At 44.6% G+C, this 24,082-nt stretch overlaps 1 protein-coding gene across 1 annotated transcript in view; it reads right to left on the reverse strand.

The window, feature by feature from the left end:
* Window positions 1–24,082, reverse strand: part of LOC139422917 (roundabout homolog 1-like) — a 208,023-nt gene that overhangs the window by 10,897 nt on the left and 173,044 nt on the right. The window contains exons 5-19 of the mRNA XM_071174387.1: window positions 19,235–19,355; window positions 18,127–18,265; window positions 17,789–17,916; window positions 10,910–10,918; window positions 10,653–10,777; window positions 10,303–10,474; window positions 8,491–8,696; window positions 8,304–8,385; window positions 8,006–8,174; window positions 7,569–7,735; window positions 7,287–7,408; window positions 4,262–4,496; window positions 2,115–2,236; window positions 1,665–1,836; window positions 676–873 (exon numbers count right to left, since the gene is read on the reverse strand). Coding sequence (XP_071030488.1) covers window positions 676–873; window positions 1,665–1,836; window positions 2,115–2,236; window positions 4,262–4,496; window positions 7,287–7,408; window positions 7,569–7,735; window positions 8,006–8,174; window positions 8,304–8,385; window positions 8,491–8,696; window positions 10,303–10,474; window positions 10,653–10,777; window positions 10,910–10,918; window positions 17,789–17,916; window positions 18,127–18,265; window positions 19,235–19,355 — 2,167 coding nt within the window. The remainder of the gene's footprint in view (window positions 1–675; window positions 874–1,664; window positions 1,837–2,114; window positions 2,237–4,261; window positions 4,497–7,286; window positions 7,409–7,568; window positions 7,736–8,005; window positions 8,175–8,303; window positions 8,386–8,490; window positions 8,697–10,302; window positions 10,475–10,652; window positions 10,778–10,909; window positions 10,919–17,788; window positions 17,917–18,126; window positions 18,266–19,234; window positions 19,356–24,082) is intronic.

Genomic DNA, 24,082 nt, shown 5'->3' on the forward strand with positions numbered 1-24,082 from the left:
TCACTACAGTATTAATGCTACATTGTAATTATTTTCACCTATTTATTGCCTACCTCCCTACTCTTCCACATTTGCACACACTGTACATAGATTTTTCTATTTTTATTTTCTTTTGTGTTATTGACTGTATGTTTGTTTATGTGTAACTCTGTGTTGTTGTTTTTGTCGCACTGCTTTACTTTATCTTGGCCAGGTCCCAGTTGTAAATGAAGACTTGTTCTCAACTGGCGTACCTGGTTAAATAAAGGTGAAATCAAAATTCATTAAAAAAATGTGATTGAAGTGAATAAATGCAATTACCCTGGTGACACAGAGGACAGTGTCCCATCTCTAACATATGTGTCAGAGGGCTTAGGTTGCCAGTGTTCAGCTGAATGATCATAACACTAACCTAATGTCCTCCCTCTATCCACCTCCCCACATCTAATTACTATCACCATCCCAGTCTCTTCTCATCTCCCTCCAATCTCTACTCAACAAAATATTAGCTGGGTGTGATCAACATTTGATACTCTACTTACTTAATAAATTATCCTATTTTCCCTAAGCCTAACCCTAAACTTACAAAATGTCCCCAGTTGGTCAAATTTCTGTTTGTTTACTTTTCTTGATCCCCACAAGTATAGTTAAACATGTCCACTGACATATACACCCAAAGCCACATCCACTACGGACCTTTGCGTATGCCGGCGTAGCTGCTGCTGAGGCCACTCCTCTTCTTGTGGTGGCGGTAGAGCCACACACTGAACACCATGAGGACCACCCAGCAGGTAGCACCGATGCCCGCGATGAACGCCGGCTGTTTGACCACGTCTGAGATCTGAGACAATGTGTCCTGGTCCTCCCGACTGTCCATCATCTGACCTGTAGAGTCTGGGGGAGGAAGAGGAGGAGAGAAGATTGACACGAAGGACGTGTATATAGTATACTCCATCATAGAAAATTGACAGGGAAGAATTGAGGCGGATCCTGAAGGACAAACATAAATCCTTCAAAACATTAAAGTTCAATTGATGGGCAGGAGTCTGAGATGGAAAACAATATTACAGAGTGGAGACAGGAGAGTCAGCTGAAAGGAGATATCTCTAAATACATCTGGTCACATAATCTGTCATGGAGAATGTTCTCATTCTCTGCTCATCAGAGTGCTAGGCCAAGAGGTGAACTGGAGTGAATGGACTTCATCATGTAACTCGAAAAGCTTTATATTGGTAATGTGAAAAGGCTGGAATGTACTAAGACGATGGAGAGGTGGAAAACCGAGTTGATAATGTCTGTGCTTTTTGTCACATATAGTGAACCTGAGACTAGGGCAGGAGAGGCTGACACAAATCATTGAACTAAATGACTCAGAGACATATTCATGTTGGGACATTAGATAGACACCTGTACATACACCTTTACATTTGTCATGGTGAGAACTGACACAGTGTGCAAATCACACAGACCATCTATCACATGGCTATAACTGAAAAGACCTTAGACGGGTAGCGATTTAACTGGTGTTGACCTGAAGCTTGTGAGTCGACAGACATAGATAATGGATTAACACTGTTAATTGACCTCTTCTTTTCTTGGTTCTGAGATCAGATAACATTCTTAATGTATTTTTACATGCTCTTAACTTAAGGGAGACTATCAAGTGTTACAGTTGAGCAGCTCACCAAGTTGAAAGAAGGTGACATCACTCTTGACCCCTGGGCCAGCACCGTTGCTAGCGGCGACCTCCACACTGTAGCGTATCCCTGGCGCCAGGCTGGGGATTAGCACAGAGAAGGTGGAGCCATCTACTGTCCGGTTGACGTGGTAACGGCTCTCATTGCCCAGGCACCAGATCTGTAGAGGATAGGGTGAAAGAAGGAGTGTGATGGTGAGAGTCAGTGGATTTTTTTTCAGTAAATGCAAACACTGTATTTGATATGACATATCAACATTAGCCCATGACAGTGCCTCACATCAATGTGCTTAGTCCACCTCCGCTGAAGCAACTAAAAACACACAAACCCAAGGAAGTGAGAGGGAGAAAGTGGGAGGCTTGAGATTCTGCTCCATACCTCTCTCTGTTTGTTCCCCTCTTTCCTTCAGCAGAAAATCAAACCCTCTCTCCATCTTACCTTGTACTCCTGTACCATTCCGTTCTGTTCCTCCTCAGGAGGCGGTTGCCAAGCGACCAGGATGGCGGTCCCATTGGCATCACTCTTCGTGATGGTAACACCTCGGGGGGCTCCACTGGGAGCTGAGATGGGAACAAACCGTCAGACAGATGCACATGATGACATCAAAGATACCCACTCTCATTTGATCCTGTACATGTCACAGCTCCCCTCAGCGTCTGCCATGTCTCTTACTGAACATTAAAGGACATTTAGTGACAATTCAGATAACATGCAACTGCTTCACCTGCAGTAGTCAGATTATTCTCAATACAATAGGCACAAGACTACTGTTACTGAACAGTATGATCATAAAGAGCTAATGAACAGCATGTGGAATAAATACAGATTAATATTGTAGAAGTTTTAAATTGTAAGGGTATGGAACTAGAGTGAATAGCCACAGATGTCAGTTCAACGCATAGTTTTGATTTACATTTGGTTGAGTTGTCAACTTTATTTATTTGATTTCATCTTTATTTAACTAGGCAAGTCAGTTAAAAACAAATTCTTATTTTCAATGACGGCCTAGGAGCAGTGGGTTAACTGCCTGTTCAGGGGCAGAACGACAGATGTGTACCTTGTCAGCTCATGGATTTGAACTAACGTGCATTCTCCCTGAAATCAACAAAACATTTTACCATGTCATTGGATTTAGGTTAAAAGTTGGGTAAAAAAAGATGAAATGTCCTTGCGTTGATTACTTTTTACAAATATAATCTGTTTTCCAGGTTGATTCAATGTCCTCACATGTATTTTATTGGTTGAAATGATGTGGAAACAATGTTGATTCAACCAGTTTTTGCCCAGTGGGTACTTTGTATGGATGTTGTGATAATTGGTAGTATTTGTAAGATGAGAAGATAAAAAAAAAAAAAGTGTATACACAATGTTTTCTTTGACAAGCTGGGGCACTGAATGTTCCACATATCTATCTATCTAGCCTAGCCCACTAGATGTTCTTTCAATTATCTGCCTAAGGGTATGAAACCCACATGAAGCCACAGGTCCATGTTGCAAGTTTGTCACCAGTATAATACAGGAATTGACTGAGCTGATGTTGTGATGAATGGTATGTTGTTCGTGCTCTAGTAATGCCTGGAGGCTTTGTGTGCTGTGCCACGGTGGTGGTGGTGGTGGTGGTGGTGGTGCTAGTCACCTGATGAAAGCAATTCAAGTGAATCAGTAGTGCGTTGGCCTCAGGAGCTTAGTCATCGCCTAGTTAAAGATAATGAAAGCAGGCATGTCTGTTGTCTCGGGCTGGCTGGTGCTCTACGCATGAACTCAGAAAACAATTAGCAGCGCAATTTGTCTGCACAGCTGCTGCTACACACTCATCTATACAGAATACAGACACACGTCAGCTTTAAACAATGTGAAACTCTCAAACCTCACCAATGTTGATTACTATGCAACAACCATACAGTAACACCCACAACAATTTACACACTTTATTTGGATAGTACAGATATTCCATCGGTAAAAGCTCTGTAGATAGTATGACCAACTATCTGTTGATAAGCAACTGCTTGCTAAGGTTACGGTTAGGTTAGAATAAGGGTAATGGTTAAGGTTTGGCCTAGGGTAAGGGTTAAGGGTTAGGATAAGGGCAGTAGAGGCTTCTGAGGGGAGGACGGCTCATAATAATGGGCGGAACAGAGTAAATGGAATGGCATCAAACACATGTATTTGATACCATTCCACCTATTCCACTCTAGCCAATACCACGAGCCCGTCCTCCCCAATTAAGGTGCCACCAACCTCGTGTGGATAAGGTTTTAGGTTAGGGTTAGAACTGGGGTTAGTAGAGAGTTGAAATATTACTGATTGTCTGTAGATAGTCTGTAGAGCATCTACAGATGGACTATCCAAATAATGTGTTACCGATATGTGTTATGGTTTCTCAGAAATCTCATTCATTTATTTCTACATGTGAAAGGTTGATTTTGTCAACCACTTCCCTGGACTACTAAAGCTCTCACAAAACAACCTACTCCATTCTAATACTATAACTCATGTATTTAATCTCCACTCAGACTTCCCATCACTACCCTCTTTAACAGAAGCCCTTGACCCCTGATCCCTGACCCCTGGCCTCAGCCTCTCACCTTCCTCAGGAGTCCTGGCCACCTTCACTTCGCTGTCCGCTCCCTGGAACTCATCAAAGAAGGGACGCACTTTGAACTCGTAGGTGACCCCCTTCTTCAGCTGAGGCACAACAGCACCGTCCTCTCCAGGGTTCCGCACCTCAAACACGCCCCACTGCCCCCCCGGCTGGCCCAGCTCCGCAGACGCCCTGTACATCACCTTGTAACCCTGGATGTATGGAGACTGCTGCTCCACCTAGTGGCAGAAAGGGGGAACAGATTTTAGGGTTTCTTAGAAGGCATCTAAAACACAACATCATTTTATAAGCAGTGTTATGACCATGTGTTCTCACTTTGAACTTTGGAACACATTCTAACGCCAGAAAAAGGAACCCTACTGTAAATTAGTCTATTAAATTGCTATAACATTTTGGTTGCCATAGCCGCTGATATTTAATATTATAGTTCCAACCAAAACTATTTCATAGTAAGCCCTGGGATCTATGACACAAGTGTCAAAGAGCCATTACAACAGCAGGAAATGGTACAGCTATCTCAGATGTTGGGCCAGTGTGTCACATGATGAAATAAAAAAACAATACACATTATAAAACCATAACTCTCCTGCCGCGTTTGTTGGGCTGTTAACCATATAATGAACATCCTCCAGGAGAAGTCTTTAGTTCTGTGCTATGTTGCCCCCCAAGCCCACGGGGAGAGCTTAGGTTACACCCCCTGTCATCTTCCAGAGCTCAGAGAAACCACAGCATGAGGTCATCACCAAGCACCAGTTTCCTGAGAGCCTGGGACTGGTTAGGACACTGCCAGGAGGGCACTTCTAGCCAGCATGCAAATAAACATGGGCCTCAGAGTTAGGTATCGTAGATATGGCTAAGGAAGCTAGGACTTCATAAGCACTTTATGAATGACTGGGCCCAATACGTTTTACTTGACAATGGCCCATAACAAAGTGTTCTCACCTATTTTAAAGGGGATCATGTTAATTTGTACTGTCCAGTGGCCCTATTAATAATTTTTGGTCCAAGTATGCGGAAAGCTCAAAAACTCCCCAGGCAGCCAAGTTCCACAGACGATGGCCATGGGGAAGCCTTCTCCCTGTCAGTCTGGCTTTGGGCCTGCTCAGCTAAACTATTTACATTGTGTCTCTGTTTAGTACTGCACCCCTGACATGTGCTCATTCATCACTGAGCCCCTTGGCCCTTCCTGGGGAAGAGAGGGAGAAAGGCCTCACAACATATACAAGTCCTCTTTCATAGACCAGGATCAAAAGTCACTCTGTCAGCACAGGTGGTCTTGATTAGGTCATTGGTACACATCCTATCCACAGCTCCACACAACTGGCTATACAGCACAGTCTATGCTCTATGCCTACAGACTCAACTATATGTTCTGTAGTACATTATTTCTCAATGAATCAAATTATATTTGTATAGCATATTGTGAATATCAGGCGGTCTTCATTAGACCATCGGTCCAAATCCTACCAGAGGTTGAAACAGGTTCAGAGAACAGAACCGAAAACCGCAAAATAACAATCAGAACCGGGAACGAAAGTGATCTATACTGTTCTGAAACAGAACAGTTTAGGGAATCTTTTTCTAGTCTCACAAAAAACAGTGTGCCTATGCAAAACCCTCACTCAGTCACTCAGAAACTTTTTCCAGTGTCTGACTGCTAGCTGAAAATCTTTATGTGTGTGTACGTAGGTGACCCCCTTCTTCTAGGCTACCTGCCCCTCCCCCTCCGAAGCACAGGCTACTGTAGCCTGTTGATGTTAAAAGCGTGATTCAGAAATTAGGGAGAGAGATTTTTTATTAGATAAGAATGGATTAACTTTTTCAATGCTACTTAAGGATACTTTAGTTATCATCTTTCACATTGTAAGTCCAAAAAGGTAAGACGTAAAAAAATATATATTTATATTTCAGAGGTTTAAAAAGGAACAGAAAGGAACAACATAAACCACCACTTTTTGGGGATTGGAACTGGTTCAGAACTTGACTTTGCTGGTCGGAAAATTAGAACGGAATGAAAAAAATGATGGTTCTGTTCAGAATGAAACGGTTGGAAAATAATTTAGGTTCCAACCCCTGCATCCTACCCACAGCTCTACACAGCTGGTTATACAGCACATTCTATGCTCTCTGCTCTATGCCTCAACTTTGTGTTCTGAAGTACATTATTTCTCAATCAAATTAGCCTATTGTGAATATCAGTTATAGCCACGCAAGTACAGAAAGGTGTAGGGCAGGGGTGGGCAAACTTTTTGGCTCGAGGGCCACATCAGGATTTTGAAATTCAATGGAAGGCCACATTTTATGGGGGACCAATTGTTAAAATCAATTTGCGGGGGCCTCCTGAGTGGCGCAGCAGTCTAAGGCACTGCATCGCAGTGCTTGAGGCATCACTACAGATCCGGGTTTGATCCCAGGCTGTGTCACATGGGCTGGGAAACCCATGAGGTGGCGCACAATTGGCCCAGCTTCGTCTGGGTTAGGAGACGGCTTGGCAGGCCGAGATTTCCTTGTCCCATTGCGCTCTAGCAACTCCTGTGGCGAGCCCGGGCACATGCACGTTGACACGGTCGCCAGGTGTACGGTGTTTCCTCCGACACATTGATGCGGCTGGTTAAGCGGGCATTGTGTCAAGAAGCAGTGCGGCTTGGCTGGGTTGTGTCATGAGCACGCACGGCTCTCGAGTCCGTGCGGGAGTTGCAGCAATGGGACAATTGAATACCATGAAATTGGGGAGAAAAAAGGGGTTAAAAAAATACAAATATTATATATATATTTTTTTTATGTCTCACGGGCTGGATTGAAGTTCCCGGTGGAAGAGATATGGCCCGCGTGCCGTACTTTGCCCCCCTTGGTGTAGGGAGACCAACAGACCATACAGTCTAAGAATCTGGTAGTAATCATTCACAATCAGCTGACACAGACAGACACTAGGGTAACTTTTCCTTACGATGGTCAGTATCTGCAGACGGCCCAGGCCCAGTTAGGTCGAGGGTCAGGGTTCTACTCACCGTCCACTGCACCCTGACAGAAGAGGAAGAGAGGATGGTGGGGTTGTGGAGATGGATCACCACATCCCCCAGCTCCCTCTGGATCTGACGATGGTCTACCCCCTGGCTGGTGGGAGGGGTGTCTGAATGGGGACACAGAGAGTTAGCTCACTCAGACACTCACTTTGCCCTTGCCAAGCCAGCTGGTTAGAATATGAGGACCACTAAGTCTCAGTGTCTCTGACACCAGCTAAATGTGACTCTATCATCAGGTAAAGCTTGTAGAGGAGAGGGTTATCTCACCTTGTGTCCTGACTGCATCAGTGATGGGGCTGGGGTCACTGAGGCCGTAGGCGTTGGCTGCTCTCACCAGAAACAGGTAAACTGCACCTGGCTTGAGGTTCTTCAGGACAAAGGTCTCCATCTTCACGTGGTCAGCCAGAGTCACCCAGCTACTCCCCGACGCGTGACTACACAGATGGAGGAACAATGGTCAATCATTCACAACAGGCAAGGTCTTAAAAATGAGTGCATACACAACGCATGCATATATATACAGCCCTGAACACAAATAATAGACACACATCTCGGCCCTGCTAGACTTACCTGAATACCTCGATGACATAGGAGATGGGCGTGGACGCAGCGTTTGGGTTGGATTTCCTAGACTTACCTGAATACCTCGATGACAATGGAGATGGGCGTGGCCCCAGCGTTTGGGTTGGAATTCCTAGACTTACCTGAATGCTTCGATGACATAGGAGGTGGGCGTGGCCCCAGCATTTGGGTTGGATTTCCAGGACAGAGTGACTGAGGTGCGGCTCACGTCAGTCACGTCAGGCTTGGATGGGCCGCTGGGGATCAGGTTAGGGTCTGTGGGTCGACCTGGCTGGACTACTACTCCGAACTCTGCCACACACGAAACAGAGAGGTCAGAGTGGCAATCAAACAATCAAATAAATACCCATTTACTCACAGCAATGACTCCAGAGAGTGAAAGATACAGCTGAAAAGATCATTATGATGTCCATAACCTACCTTCCACCTCCAGGTAAGCCCTCCAGGATGCCTCTCCACTGGGGCTGGACGCCACGCATGTGTAGACGCCTGTATCTCCAAGCTGAGGAGCAGAGACACAGAGACAGTCTAAGAGTGTGTTCATTTGGTGGTGTCTGAGTGGTGGTCTATGACTGTATGTTGGTGGTGGTGTTACGCTGCCCCCTACCTTAGCGTAGCGGATCTGCAGGGCTCCTGTGTCTATCTGGGTGATGCGGGCCTCCTCGGGGTACACCATCACCCCGTCTTTCTTCCAGTGAACTGTTGGTGTGGGGGTCCCTGTTGCATGGCAACCCAGGACCACTGTGCTCTCCACAGGTACCGTATGATTGGACGGGCCCTGTCGGATCACGGGAGGGGGGCGGTCCGACACCACTATTCATAAGAGAGCGTGAGAATGTACTGTTTAATACCAGTTATACTGTGAGAGTAAATAGTTCTCTATCACCCCTTCAAATAGAGAGAGAAATAAAAAATATATAGAAGAGAATGGAAGGGGAGAAAAATCAAGGGTAGATGTGATGTGAGAGATATTGAGGGAAGTTGATACGAGGAGAACACAATAGGAGTGATCTTTTGGGGCAGTGGAGGGAATAGAAATCAGATGATCCCAATGCCCAGAGCAACTGGCTAATCACTGGGAAGTAGCAGGAACAGTAGGAGCTGGCAATAGCCAGAGCACCACAGACCAACTAATAACAAATCCCATTTAGACAGCAGTCACGCAGCCATCACTCTCACATTTCACAACATTGTGGAAATAGGGGGGGAAAAGCTCTCCAAAATCAGATGCAGAGGGAAAAATAATGGTAACACCTTGAAAACCGCCAGAGGTAATGGCAGCAAGTTATTTCCATACAAATACACCTCGCAAACAGGGAGGGAGGAGGGGGAAGGGAGAGGGGAGAGACAGGTAGGCCTATTCACTTGAAGGAAATATAAAGGATAGCAGAGTGAGAAGTCCTACTTGGATTAAACATGCTACATCCTTGTTTCATTTCCATTAAGTGTAATTGAGTGTCGGTGACTCTTATTTGTCCGGTGCGACACCTTGGCAGCTGCAGAAAGCTTTATCATCACCATATGATTACCGGTACCCAGAACCAATAGCTACCACTGCTGAAGTCACCTTTATGCACAGACAATGCTTGACGCCTGTACCAGCCTCAGGCAATTATGTGAATTAACATAATATATGTACATAGTGAAGACACACACACACATGCGCATGCATGCTCACACTCAAGTCAGTTTATTATAACCAAGTAGACTTTGCTGGTGGGGATGGTTGCTGTAATTACAGTTGTAGGCCTTTGAGCCAGACTCACCATTTTAATTCAGTTTTTAATAACTGATGCAATTATCAGGATTATCATCATTCGGATCACCAGCATGACATTAGGGAGGAGAACGAAAGGTGTCTGTGTTTAAATATTTGTGTGTGTGTGTGTGTGTAAAAATGTGTGTGTGTGAAAATGTGAGTATGTGTGTGTGGGTTTTGGGGGAGGGTTCAGTTTGTAAGGAGGGGATGGGCAGTCTATATGCACTGTGTCACCATGGGAACAGGGGGTTTGGAGTCCAAACGCCTGCAGCTGAGGGTTCCTGAATTCACTCCAACAACAATTAGTAGCAGTAAGAAACAATGAACCATAGAGGACACATCATCTCAGCAGTCTACAGGAAAGGCTGATCTGCCATACATCCAGTCAGCAAAGCAGCAAGTAGCTATTCCGCTACACAGTGGGGATTTTTTTGTCATGACATTGGAGGCCACAGATTCTGTATTTTCCAATCATGGAGAGACAACTCAGCCAACCAGGCCAGTGGAGTCAACTTACGTAATGGAAGAGCTTTGGTCAGTTGATTAGAGGAAACCCTTCTCCCCTCCCCCCCTCCCTCCCTCCCTCCCTCCCTCCCTCCCTCCCTCCCTCCCTCCCTCCCTCCCTCCCTCCCTCCCTCCCTCCCTCCCTCCCTCACTCACTGTCAGTGACCTCCAGCAGGGCCTTGGTGATGACGGAGCCAGCAATGTTGAGGGCCTGACAGCTGTAGTACCCGGCGTCAGAGCGCTGGGCATCTGCGATGGTCAGACTGCCAGTCTGGGACACAGAGAGACGGCTGAAGGGCTGAGGGGGCTGGTAGGAGAATAGCAGGCTCTGGAGGACAGAGAGAAAGAGACAGAGGGGTCTTGAGACTGGAATTACATGTCTATGTTTGAGACATCCACTGGACATGGTGTTATCAATATCCTAAATCCTACACTAGGATATGGATCAATAACTTAAACTCTATGCATCTACATTTATAAATTAGATGGACTAGATGGTATCTCACATTGCTGCCCTCCCTCTGCCAGAAGATAGCAGGTTGTGGGTTGCCAGTGGCCTCACACTGGAAGGTGACCGTTCTCCCCACTGCCACCACCTGGTTTCTAGGGCGCATGGCGAACGCTGGGGGCACTGCATGGGTGGAGAGATGTGGCTTGGTTAACAGGACAAGCCATTGAAAAACTTTGCAAGCATTGCAATATAATAATATAATAAACAACTAAAATCTCATAGAAATAGGATGACATAATGATGATAACTTACCAGTGAAGACTACAAGAGAAGAGAAGAGAAGAGACACAAACACGGGAGATGAATAATGATGGCACATGCAATGGGAAAAGATTATCAGTCAATCATTAAACATTTTCAACACACACTTTGATGAATGAATACATGACTGAGTAAATGAATGGAACAAACAACAACCTGACACACAGTGGGGGCATGAGGCGCAGAAGCTCTGTTTGTGTGCTAGACTACTTCCCCGTCATTAATGGAGGATATGTGTTGACTGAGGCTGGTCTTCGGAGGAGTCGGCTTGTGTGTTTAATGAATGGGACCCCAGTGGGAGAATGCTTTAGTGTGTGTTTGACTGTAAATACATCTCCCTCCCTCTATCTAAATTCCTCAGCACTAGCAAAACACACATATGTAGTTACTGTGGACATACACACTCTCACACATACACGCTCATTACAGCAATTTACCTTTTACTATTTTGTCACTATTACACTACTAATAAAGATACGTGGACGAGAAAGTCCGGAACACAGAGGGACACATGAGACCATAAAAAAGGACCAAACAGAGGGAGGAGAGAAAGGGAGGACACATACAGGAGAAAGCAGTGTGTTGTTGTTGTTGGATTTGGCTGTGACCTCTGAACCCTCTAACCCTCTTACCCCCTGACAGCCATGTTTTCGGAGCGGGACTTGATGAATATGTGACCATGTACATCATAAGAGCCGAGGTCCAGCTCCCAGCATGCCATGCTGTATGGTATAGGAAGTGGAGCGTCCTGCCTGAGTGTGTCGAGCTCAGACCAGACCCCCTCTACGTGCTACATACGCAGCCAGCTACAGGCTCCCACCATGTTTCATATACAGTAGTCGTATGTAATTATTTCCATTGACCAAATACTATGCCTCTGGAGAACGCCGTGTTTCCTTCACTATGTTTGTCTGTGTAATATTTAGGACCCAGGATCTTGGAGGGAAAACATTTCCTTGGCACATGCATGCACACACGCACACAGACACACACAAACACATAACTTTGTTGGAAGTGTTTGAAAGGTTTGGTGTCGTGCTTATAGGTCCACACTGAAAGCCAATGTGATGACCCCTGACATGTAGCTTGTGTTTTATGGAGCTATCTGGGGCCAGAGGCATGAAGTCCCCTGGCAGCCTTATGGGGGACTGGAGGTGGTGCTGAGGGGACACGTGAGCTCTTGTGTTTCGTCAGTTGAATGGGCCAGTGAAAGGTGAAGATAGAGTGTGTATGTGTATTTGCGTTGATGTGTACGTGTGTGCCTGTGTGTGTGTCGTGCATCTGTGTGCTCCAGATTGTCGTGCATGTATGTGCCCCTGTATGTGCCCCTATGTGTACCCCTGTGTGAGCCCTCGTATGTGTGCCCCATGTGTGTGCCCCTGTATGTGTCCCTGTGTGTGTCCCTGTGTGTGCCCCTGTGTGTGCGCCCCTGTGTGTGTTTGTGTGTGTGCCCCTGTGTGTGTGTCCCTGTGTGTGCCCCTGTGTGAGCCCCCATGTGTGTGTCCCTGTGTATGTCCCTGTGTGTGCCCCTGTGTGTGTGTCCCTGAGTGTGTGCCCCTGTGTGTGACCCTGTGTGTGCACCCCTGTGTGTGCCCCTGTGCGTGTGCCCCTGTGTGTGTGCCCCTGTGTGTGTGTGTATATATTACTATGTGTGCTCAGTAAGGCTGCTGGGACACAGCGTTCCCAACCCTTGAAGACTCATTGGACCTGTTGACTCAAAGGTGTGAAAAGCCTTGCATGGGAGTGTTGGGTTGAGTTACAAGGCCAGCCAGTCCTGCAGCCTGTTTGGACAGAGTTACAATCCCCCAGTAAACACATAAACCTGAGGGAAAAGAAAGGGAGATGGATTCTACGACTGCTCCATTTGCTGGATTAAGTAAAACAGACACTCGGAGACTGGAACTCTGGGTGTCGAGCTAGGACTATAGAGCCTTATTGACTGAGAGCTTAATATCTCTGTGAAGGCTGTGGCACACTGTGAGTCTTACTGGAGATAAACAGTGATATGCATTGAGAGAGAGAGAGAGAGAAAGACAGAAAGGGAAAGAGATGGGGGTGAATGATTGAATGAATGAATGAGGCAGAATAGCCGTAGTGTGAACAGAAAAGGGTGAGAAATGAAGACATGACTTTGAGGAGGAAATACATTAAAATGCTACAAGATGATCTGGAGTGTTGGCACTAGTTAAAGTGTGATGGACGACCTCAGGAAAAGTGTTAGATGATGGAAACTATGCTAAATAAATAAGAATAAATAAACAACAGAAAAACGGTTTTATTTTTTAAATAACAGCTTAGCCTTGGTGTGTTGGGATTGAAAGCAGCTCGACTGGAGTGGGGATCCAATATGCTTTGATTTTCACTACTGATAACGTGGCCTGTCTGCACCAATAACACGGCCAGACTGTTTAAAGAGGAAACAAACCCTAAATCTCCTGCCTTCCCTGTGGATATGTTCAAACACAGCAAGCCCACTAGACTGTTTATGTTTGGGGCAGAAAACAGAGAAACCATGGAGCTATGTTTCATTTATGTCAGTAATTATCTTTTTGTTTTCTCATGATTTGGTTGGGTCTAATTGTGTTGCTGTCCTGGGGCACTGTGGGGTCTGTTTGTGTTTGAGAGCAGAGCCCCAGGACAGCAATGCAATTAGATTCAACCAAACCAACCAAATCATGAGAAAACAAAAAGATACAGTGGCTTGCGAAAGTATTCACCCCCTTGGCATTTTTCCTATCTTGTTGCCTTATAACTTGGAAATAAAATAGATTTTTTGGGGGGATTGTATCATTTGATTTACACAACATGCCTACCACTTTGAAGATGCAAAATATTTTTTATTGTGAGACAGAAAAACTAGAAAACTTGAGTGTGCATAACTATTCAAAATCCATACTTTGTAGAGCCACCTTTTTCAGCAATTACAGCTGCAAGTCTCTTGGGGTGTGTCTCTATAAGCTTGACATGTCTAGCCCTGGGATTTTTGACCATTCTTCAAGGCAAAACTGCTCCAGGTCCTTCAAGTTGGATGGGTTCATGCTGATATACAGCAATCTTTAAGTCATACCTCAGATTCTCAAATGAGATCTGGGCATTGACTAAGCCATTCCAAGATGTTTAAATGTTTCCCCTTAAACCACTCAAATGTTGCTTTAGCAGTATGGTTAGGGTCATTGTCCTGCTGGAGGTGAAGGTGAGCCTCCGTCCCAGTCTCAAATCTCTGGAAGATGAGAACAGGTTTCCCTCAAGGATTTCCCTGTATTTAGCGCTATTCATAATTTCTTAAATTCTGACCAGTTTCCCAGTCCCTGCTGATGAAAAACATCCCCATGGATGTTGTCCTTAGGGTGCTGAGAGGTGTTGGGTTTGATCCAGACATAGTGCTTTCCTTGAGGGCCAAAAATATCCATTTCAGTCTCATCTGACCAGAGTACCTTCTTCCATATGTTTGGGGAGTCTTTTGGCGTACACCAAACGTGTTTGCTTATTTTTTTCATTAAGCAATGGATTTTTTTCTGGTCACTCTTCCGTAAAGCCCCGCTCTGATTGTACGGCTTAAAGTGGTCCTATGGACAGATTTTCCAATCTAAGCTGTGGAGCTTTGCAGCTCCTTCAGGGTTATCTGTTCAAAGTTTCTGATATTTTATTATAACCCAACCCTGATCTGTACTTCTCCACAACTTTGTCCCTGGCCTGTTTGGAGAGCTCCTTGGTCTTCATGGTGCCACTTGCTTGGTAATATCCCTTGCTTAATGGTGTTGCAGACTCTGGGGCCTTTCAGAACAGGTATATATACTGAGAACATGTGACACTTAGATTGAACACAGGTGGACATTGTTTAACTAATTATGTGACTTCTGACGGTAATTGGTTGCACCAGATCTTATTTAGGGGCTTCATAGCAAAGGGGATGGATACATAACAATGCACCACTTTTCCGTTTTTTTTTTATTTAAATTTTTTTTTTGTAAGTTATTTTTTTATATATCACTTCACCAATTTGACAGAGAGGCAGGCAGGTTTGGTGTAGAGTAGATTCTGTAATTGGAACCATGTCATTTCCCTGCATGGGACTCAGGCTTGTCTTTAATTAAGCCCTGCTCGTCCTCACTGTCTATCTATCTCTCTCTTGCTTCGTGTCACTGGGCCACTGTGTGTGTGTATGTGTGTATGTGTGTGTGTGTGTGTGTGTGTGTGTGTGTGTGTGTGTGTGTGTGTGTGTGTGTGTGTGTGTGTGTGTGTGTGTGTGTGTGTGTGTGTGTGTGTGTGTGTGTGTGTGTGTAGGGCTGTGATAGTCAGGGAATAATGGATGCCGGTTATTGGCCAGGCAAATAATCACGGTCACCATAATTACCATTCGAGTGTGTGTGCGTGTCTGTGTGTCTGTGTGTGTGTGTGTGTGTGTGTGTGTGTGTGTGTGTGTGTGTGTGTGTGTGTGTGTGTGTGTGTGTGTGTGTGTGTGTGTGTGTGTGTGTGTGTGTGTGTGTGTGTGTGTGTGTGCATGCATGTGTCTGTATGTGCGTGTGTGTGTGCATTCGTGTACACGCAAGTGTGTGTGAGTAGTCTGGTGTTGGTGCTCATTTCCTGCCCTCAGTCCCAGTGCTGTGGGGGTCATTGTGGAAGGGCATCCCTGCTCATAAATGAAACCACTTCCTGGTGCCTCATCAACACTCCCATCGGGGCACCTATTCAGAACTGTTACACTGATCCAGTCATGGTTAGACTATGAGTTGTACGAATAGGGAACAAGGCAAGTGGAGTGCTGATTGCTGCAGAACTGATATGAACTCAAGCCAAGTAAATACAGTTGAAGTCAGAAGTTTACATACACCTTAGCCAAATACATTTCAACTCAGTTTTTCACAATTCCTGACATTTAATCATAGTAAAAATTCCCTGTCTTAGGTCAGTTTGGATGACCACTTTATTTTAAGAATGTGAAATATCAGAATAATAGGAGAAATAATGATTTATTTCATATTGTATTTCTTTCATCACATTCCCAGTGGGTCAGAAGTTTACATACACCCAATTAGTATTTGGTAGCATTGCCTTTAAATTGTTTAACTTGGGTCAAACGTTTTGGGTAGCCTTCCACAAGCTTCCCACAATAAGTTGGGTGAATTGTGGCCCATTCCTCCTGACAGAGCTGGTGTAACTGAATCAGGTTTGTAGACCTCCTTGCTCGCACACACTTTTTCAGTTCTGCCCACAGATTGTCTATAGGATTGAGGTCAGGGATTTGTGATGGCCACTCCAATACCTTGACTTTGTTGTCATTAGGCCATTTTGCCACAACTTTTGAAGTATGCTTAGGGTCATTGTCCATTTGGAAGACCCATTTGCGACCAAGCTTTAACTCCTGACTGATGTCTTGAGATGTTGCTTCAATAAATCCACATAATGTTCCTCCTCATGATGCCATCTATTTTGTGAAGTGCACCAGTTCCTCCTGCAGCAAAGCACCCCCACAACATGATGCTGCCACCCCTGTGCTTCACGGTTGGGATGGTGTTCTTCGGCTTGCAAGCCTCCCCCTTTTTCCTCCAAACATAACGATGGTCATTATGGCCAAACAGTTCTATTTTTGTTACATCAGACCAGAGGACATTTCTCCAAAAAGTACGATCTATCTTTGTCCCCATGTGCAGTTGCAAACCATAGTCTGGCATTTTTATGGCGGTTTAGGAGCAGTGACTTCTTCCTTGCTGAGAAGCCGTTCAGGTTATGTCGATATAGGACTTGTTTTACTGTGGATATAGATACTTTTTTACCTGGGATTGATTTGCAATTTTCGCACCAAAGTACGTTCATCTCTAGGAGACAGAACGCGTCTCCTTCCTAAGTGGTATGACGGCTGCATGGTCCCATGGTGTTTATACTTGCGTACTATTGTTTATACAGATGAACGTGGTACCTTCAGGCATTTGGAAATTGCTCCCAAGGATGAACCAGACTTGTGGAGGTCTACTATTTCTTTTCTGAGGTCTTGGATGATTTCTTTAGATTTTCCCATGATGTCATGCAAAGAGGCACTGAGTTTGAAAGTAGGCCTTGAACCATATCCACAGATACACCTCCAATTGACTTAAATCATGTCAATTAGCCTATCGGAAGCTTCCAAAGCCATGACATAATTTTCTGGAATTTTCCAAGCTGTTTAAAGGCACAGTCAACTTAGTGTATGTAAACTTCTGACCCACTGGAATTGTGATACAGTGAAATAATCTCTGTAAACAATTGTTGGAAAAATGACTTGTGTCATACACAAAGTAGATGTCCTAACTGATTTGCCAAAACTATAGTTTGTTAACAAGAAATTTGTGAAGTGGTTGAAAAACGAGTTTTAATGACTCCAACCTAAGTGTATGTAAACTTCCGACTTCAACTGTACATGACCTCACATTTAACTGATAACCCAACTCAGTCGGTTACTCTGGCAACTGCTTGACTCGACACATGAATGTAAACTGATCCATGCTAAATAAATCAGGGCAGTGGTATGACACTCTTTGGTGTGGGTTAGGTAAGATATCCAACTGCTCTGAGAACAGCTGTCTTCTCCTTCACACTTTATCTAACGTTTCATGAATGTCAGAGCAACAGCTGCACAGCATAAACACAGTCTGCGGCAGGGTAGCCTAGTGGTTAGAGCGGTGGACTAGTAACCGGAAGGTTGCCAGTTCAAACCCCCGAGCTGACAAGGTACAAATCTGTCGTTCTGCCCCTGAACAGGCACTGTCATTGAAAATAAGAATTTGTTCTTCATTTGTTCTTAACTGACTTGCCTAGTTAAATGAAGATAAAATAAAAACATAGTCTGTGTGCTTTCATGTCAAACAGCAGGGTTACGGAGGAGGTTGTACTGACCGTGTACGGTCAGTGTAGCGGATGCCTCAGCCTTTCCCACCATGTTCTCCACAACACATGTGTAGGAGCCCTCGTCTGACAGTCTTACATCTCGTACGCTCAGGGTGTGGTCCTCTAGGATCTCATACCTGTAGACAGACAGACACATACACACAGTGTGAGAGAAAGGGACTGGGAGATATAACGATGAGACAAAGGAGCTTCACATACCACGCATCTAATCCCATGACCAGACGCGAGCCTAAGTGTGCATATGAATTTTGATCAGAGTATGTGTCTATGACGTGTAACAGCGTAATATAAAGGCTGTATAGTACTGCTGGGCAATTCATCCATACCTCCCCTTGGGTAGGTCTGCATCCTCTTTCCTCCAGCGGACAGTGGGGACCGGATCTCCCTGTGCCTCACAGTGGAACTCCACACTCTCATCTGCCAGCACCATAACACTACTGGGCCTCTTCACAAACCCTGGGCGCTCTGAAGAAGGGGGAGATCATTATCATTATCATAATGTGTTTAAAGTGTGATAGACTGACAGTTTTGCTTGGATCTTCAACCCTTAGCCTTTGCAAAATCAAGCTTATACAAAGCTATTAGATAAGCACCTAAAAACGCTACCTCTGAATACCATTAGCCCCCTGTAACTCTCTCTCCATGGGACGGATGTACCACACCCACATTCCCCCGTGTTTCACCCTCTTTCACCCACTGGGACACATTCATTTATGTGAATGAAAACAACTTAAATCCACTTAAAACTAGTAGGGCTTGTTAAAACTAGGGCCATTTTATTCACATTGGTCCCAGAGCACATTTGAAAACAGATCTGTTTATTCAATACACAGTATTATTCTATTAGCCCTAGAAGTTTTACTAGGCATTGTAAATGTGTGTGGTGTGCCCTGGCCAGTAGCCCAGCCCAGCCTACCCGTTCCCGTGATAAGATGTCTCAGTCTGCTACAATGGAAGTGTTTGGAGAGGGGGTGGGGTTCTGGTAGAGAGGGGGACAGCATAGGGTGGAGGTGGGGGTGGAGAGGGGAACCAGGCTAGGAGTCAGTGGTCTGGGACACTTGGCAGCAGGAAGAATGAGTGAGAGTGGGGGATGAGAGTGGGGATACAACCTGGTCCAGGACAGCTGGGGGGTGGCAGGGGTCACGGTGGGAAGACAGGGTCACCCTGAGTTTAGGATTCATGAGAAATGCCTTCACAGCTGCAGGGCTGGGGGCCATTGTTATGTAACCTGTTCCATTATTGGATTATGTGCCAGGGAGAAAAACCTTTACCAAGGGGACATGCAGACTCTTTGACCTTCACTGACACAACTAAGACTCACTGAAGGGGGCTGAGAGGAGGGAGAGGGAGACAGACTCTACCAGACAGACAGACAGACTCTACCAGACAGACAGACAGACAGACAGACAGACAGACAGACAGACAGGGTCTTACCTAGAACAGTCAGTTCTGCAATTTCGCTCTCCCTCTCTCCCACCATATTGGTCCCCACACAAATGTATTTCCCTGCGTCACTCTTCCTGGCGTTGGTGATCATCAGCTTCCCACTGCGGATCTGAAAGATGGAGTGAAGAAAAGTACAAGTTGTAAAGTCATATCTGTAACTAGATACCTATATAAACCAAATATAAATAACACCACACTGAATAAGGCAAGTTATGCTTTGAAAGGCTCTCAAAAAGCGATTTGGTGAAATTATTTGTGGTTTAGAAGGCACTAAATCTAGGACAGCTTCTACCCCCAAGCCATACGACTGCTAAATGTTAATCAAATGGCTACCCAAACTGTTTGCATTGACCCCCTTTGGTACGCTGTTGCTACTCACTTTACACCCACCGACATGTACCTCAATTACCTTGACTAACCTGTACCCCCACACATTGACTCGGTACCGGTACCCCCTGTATACAGGCTCTGTGTTGTTATTTTATTGTGGTACGTTGTATTTAAATGTTTTTTTTTATTAAAAAAATTAGCAAATGTTTTCTTAATTCTTAAAAAAAAAAAAACTCTGAATTGTTGGTTAAGGGCTTGTAATAAGCATTTCACTGTAAGGTCTACTACACCTGTTGTATTCGACACAAGTGACAAATATTGATTTGATTTGACATTATTACAGAGCAGTGGTCACCACCTTTTCTGAGTCAAGATCAAAGCAAAAAGCAAGTCCACAACAAGCCGAGATCTATCGCTCAGATTTATTACAAATAATATAACTTAAAAAACATGCAACATTTTAACCTATTAAAAACAGTTATTTAGCAATGTTTGTGCAGCCCAATGCATTATCACTGCATACTGTCTATGCTTGAATTGCACAAAAAGTTGTTCTTCTCAGACCATTTCGAAATAATACTTCAAAATGTTTGGTACATGATCACACTGGTAATAGATTACAGTAATTTGTTGTATTACTTGTGAGGCACAGCTGAGTGAGCATAATCATTAGCATTTTTATTATACTGGACTGATGGCCTGCATCTGATGGTCAGTCTGAGTGGTGGGACGGTGCAGAAGTAACCCTGCCTCTCACCCATCTCAGTCCCCCCGCTCTCCTTCCCTCCACCGAGAAAAGGGGACACAGTCTTCCAGCTGATGACAAAACTCACGTCACACGGCACTATTTCTGTCTCATGCACCAATTCATGTTTCTACTCTTATGACCAGAGAAAGTGAAATATTCCTCAATATTAAAAAAGACAAGCCACTAACAATAACAGCGTAAGCCTATCGTAACACTTTGCTATACTCTTTCATTGCTGCTGCAGTGCTGGTTTTAGTGTGAGTGGATGTAGGGAGAACGTGCATTTTATGGCTTATAAAAGTGTAGAAGAAACGGTTGACAGTGTTGAATAACAACTTACTTAGAAAAACAGCAGCTCTTTGCTGTTTTCACTGAGACTTTCTCTAGTCATGGTTTTAACAGTTTTGAAATCTCACAGCATCAACTTTTGCTGTGCACTCGAGGCCTCTTTTTACAGCCTATGTCTCGAGGAAACTGTGCAGATACGGTGATCTGATTGGCCAGCAGTAGGCCTATAGGTGCACTTGATTTGCTCTCTGGGCCTGCCAGGTATGCAGAGTTCTACAATTAGATACATGAAATGGTTCAAAATTGGAACACTTTGCCTGCTGAATCAAGAGTACTTACCGAACGAACAAAGCAGGAACGCAAAGGCTTTATCGTTGTTGTTTGTTACAGAAATGTTTGGTGATCGACTATGAAGACCTTGGAGATGGCGATCAACCAGTTGGTGACCACTGCTATAGAGCCCAGACAAAGATCTGGTAGGTTTAAGGCAAAAGTTTTAAGAAGTAAACAGGGTGCATTCCCAGCTGCCCCGACTGGCTGGCTGCGTGGCAGGGAGGGCAGTGCCTGACAGGTTGTTTTCCACTGAAAGAGGAAGCAGTGAGCCCACAACATCTCAGGCCTCAGAGAACACTGCTACAGCACCAGCCTAGAGATCCTGTACTGTGACATGCAGCAGGATTGTTGTAATGGGAAATAACTTTGGATGGTTGGGTTGGAGAATTATGCTAGTTTCAAAGAAGGACCTATGTGCAGAAAATATGGAATCAGGGTTTCTGCAAACATAACTGATAAGTAAAAGCCAAATCATGCATCAGAAATGTTCAAATAACATTAAAATGTCTTGAAAGAGGGGTTGCTATTCAAACACTAGGGTGAGGATGGGTGAAGGAAAACCTTTCTATAGTCCCTGCCTCTTGTTTCCCAGTGGTAAAGTGCAGTGTAGAGTGACGTTGGTTAGTGAGTGGAGAGGTATCATAAGGCACCAGAGCCTGTCAGAGAGGAGGGAAGTGGAGGAGTCCTGATGTGGCCAGGCCAGTAAGTTACAACTTCTTGTATGTAAACCATGCTGGGAAGACCAGCCAAGCAGTCATAGCTAATCTACTCACAGCCTGATTTACAGCAGACTAGCTCCAGACCCTTCTCTGCCTCATACACAAATACTAACCCTCTTCACCACCTCTTGTCCCCCCTTGCCCCTCTCGCCCTCACAATACCTGCAACCTGCTGAGAGGAGGCTGACCTTCCCTCTTCACACTGACATATTCTCCCAGACCATAAAAGTAATCATGTGTTACACAGGGAGAGCAGGAGGAGAAGAGTGGGAGAGGAGAAGATGGGAGAGGAGAGGGAGGAGGGGGTTAAGAGGGGAGAGGATAGGGAGGAACGGGATAGGAGGAGAGAGGAACGCTCTGTCACGCTCTGGCTAAAAATACTTGAATCAGTTATAGAACCCATTGCCCTTCATGGTTGTGAGGTCTAGGGTCTGCTCACCAACCAATAAATCACAAAATGGGACAAACATCAAATTGAGAATCTGCATGCAGAATTCTGCAAAAATATCCTCTGTGTACATGGTAAAACACCAAATAATGCACGCAGAGCAGTATTAGGCCAACAACCACTAATTATCAAAATCCAGAAAAGAGCTGCTAAATTCTACAACCACCTAGAAGGAGGCGATTCGCAAACCTTCCATAACAAAGCCATCACCTACAGAGAGAATAACCTGAGCAAGCTGGTCCTAGGGCTCTGTTCACAAACAAAGACCCCACAGAGCCCCAGGACAGCAACACAATTAGACCAAACCAAATCATGAGAAAACAAAAAGATAATTACTTGACACATTGGAAATAATTAACAAAAAACAGAGCAAACTAGAATGCTATTTGGCCCTAAACAGAGAGTAAACAGTGGCAGAAAACCTGACCACTGTGACTGACCCGAACTTAAGGAAAGCGTTGACAATGTACAGACTCAGTGAGCATAGCCTTGCTATTGAGAAAAGCCGCCGTAGGCAGACCTGGCTCTCAAAAGAATACACTTTCACTATTTGCACATCGTTACAAGACTGTATATATACATAATATGACATTTGAAATGTCTTTATTCTTTTGAAACTTCTGTGAGTGTATCTACTTCACTTGCATTGGCAATGTTAACATACGTTTTCCATGCCAATAAAGCCCTTGAATTGAATTGGAAGGGGAGAGGAGGGGGAGGAAGGGGAGAGGAGGGGGGGAAGGGGATAGGAGTGGATAGGGGGGGATAAGAGGGGAGAGGGAGATGAAGGGGAGAGGAGAGGAGAGGAGGGGGGAGAGCAGGGGAGAGGAAGGGGCAGAGGAAGGGAGATGAGGGGAGAGGGCAGTGGCCAGGTTTCAAATCCCAGAGGTCTCAGAGGTCACTGGGCCAGGACCTGTTTCATGTTCCACCCCCTGTGGTGTTGGCAACTTTTAAAGTGTCATCACATTACCCTGCATTTATTGGGGGACAAAGGTCAGAGGAGTGTGATACATTCAGTGTGAGTGTGTGAGTGTGAGGATGATGTTAAAGTACAGTCAATTGGAATTTTTGGTTTGTATATTTGATAATTTCATTGAGGATACCACCACAGGCCTTTTTGGGTTGGAGGGATTGCATTTTGTCCTGTAATTCATTCAATATAATTTGAGAATCAAGTGGGTTCTGGTAGTCTTTAATAGTTGATTCTAAGATTTGTATTTGATCATGTATAATGTTTTTGCAGTTTGTTTTTTGTTATAGGGTTACCCATACATCACCATTTTGGATAGATAACTCTTCATGTTGTTGTTTGTTTAGTGTTTTCCAATTTTCCCAGAAGTGGTTAGAGCCTATGAATTACTCAATTACATTGAGATGAATTCTTTTTCTGTAGTGTTTTTCTGTAGTGGTTTAGTGATTCACCATAGTGAAGGTGTAGGCTCAGGTTTTCTGTTACTCTATGTTTTAGGTTGGATAGGTTTCTCAATTTCTTTCTTAGGTTTCTGGCTTGTTTGTTTCAGGTTTGTTTCAGGTTTGTTGTTCATTTTCTTCGATTTTCTGCTTGAGATTTTTAGATTTTATAGGGAAGCTGAGAGGTCAAATATACTGTTTAGGTTTTCTACAGCCAAGTTTACACCTTGAATATTACAGTGAAATGTTTTGTCCAGGATGTTATCTAAAAGGGATTGAATTTGTTGTTGCCTAATTGTTTTTTGGTATGTTTCCACACTACTTTCCTTCCCTCTATAGCATTTCTTAATATTATTCAGTTCATTTGGCTTTGATGCCTCATGATTGAGTATTGCTCTGTTCAAGGAGAGTGTGATGTTGCTGTGATCTGATAGGGTGTATCAGTGGGCTGACTGTGAACGCTCTGAGAGACTCAAGGGTAGAGGTCAGTGATAAAGTAGTCTACAGTACTGCTGCCAAGAGATGAGCTATACTGAAGGTGTACCTACCGAGTCACCTCG

The sequence above is a fragment of the Oncorhynchus clarkii genome, chromosome 12 (assembly GCF_045791955.1).
Source record: "Oncorhynchus clarkii lewisi isolate Uvic-CL-2024 chromosome 12, UVic_Ocla_1.0, whole genome shotgun sequence".
In the NCBI taxonomy this organism is placed as follows: Eukaryota; Metazoa; Chordata; class Actinopteri; order Salmoniformes; family Salmonidae; genus Oncorhynchus; species Oncorhynchus clarkii.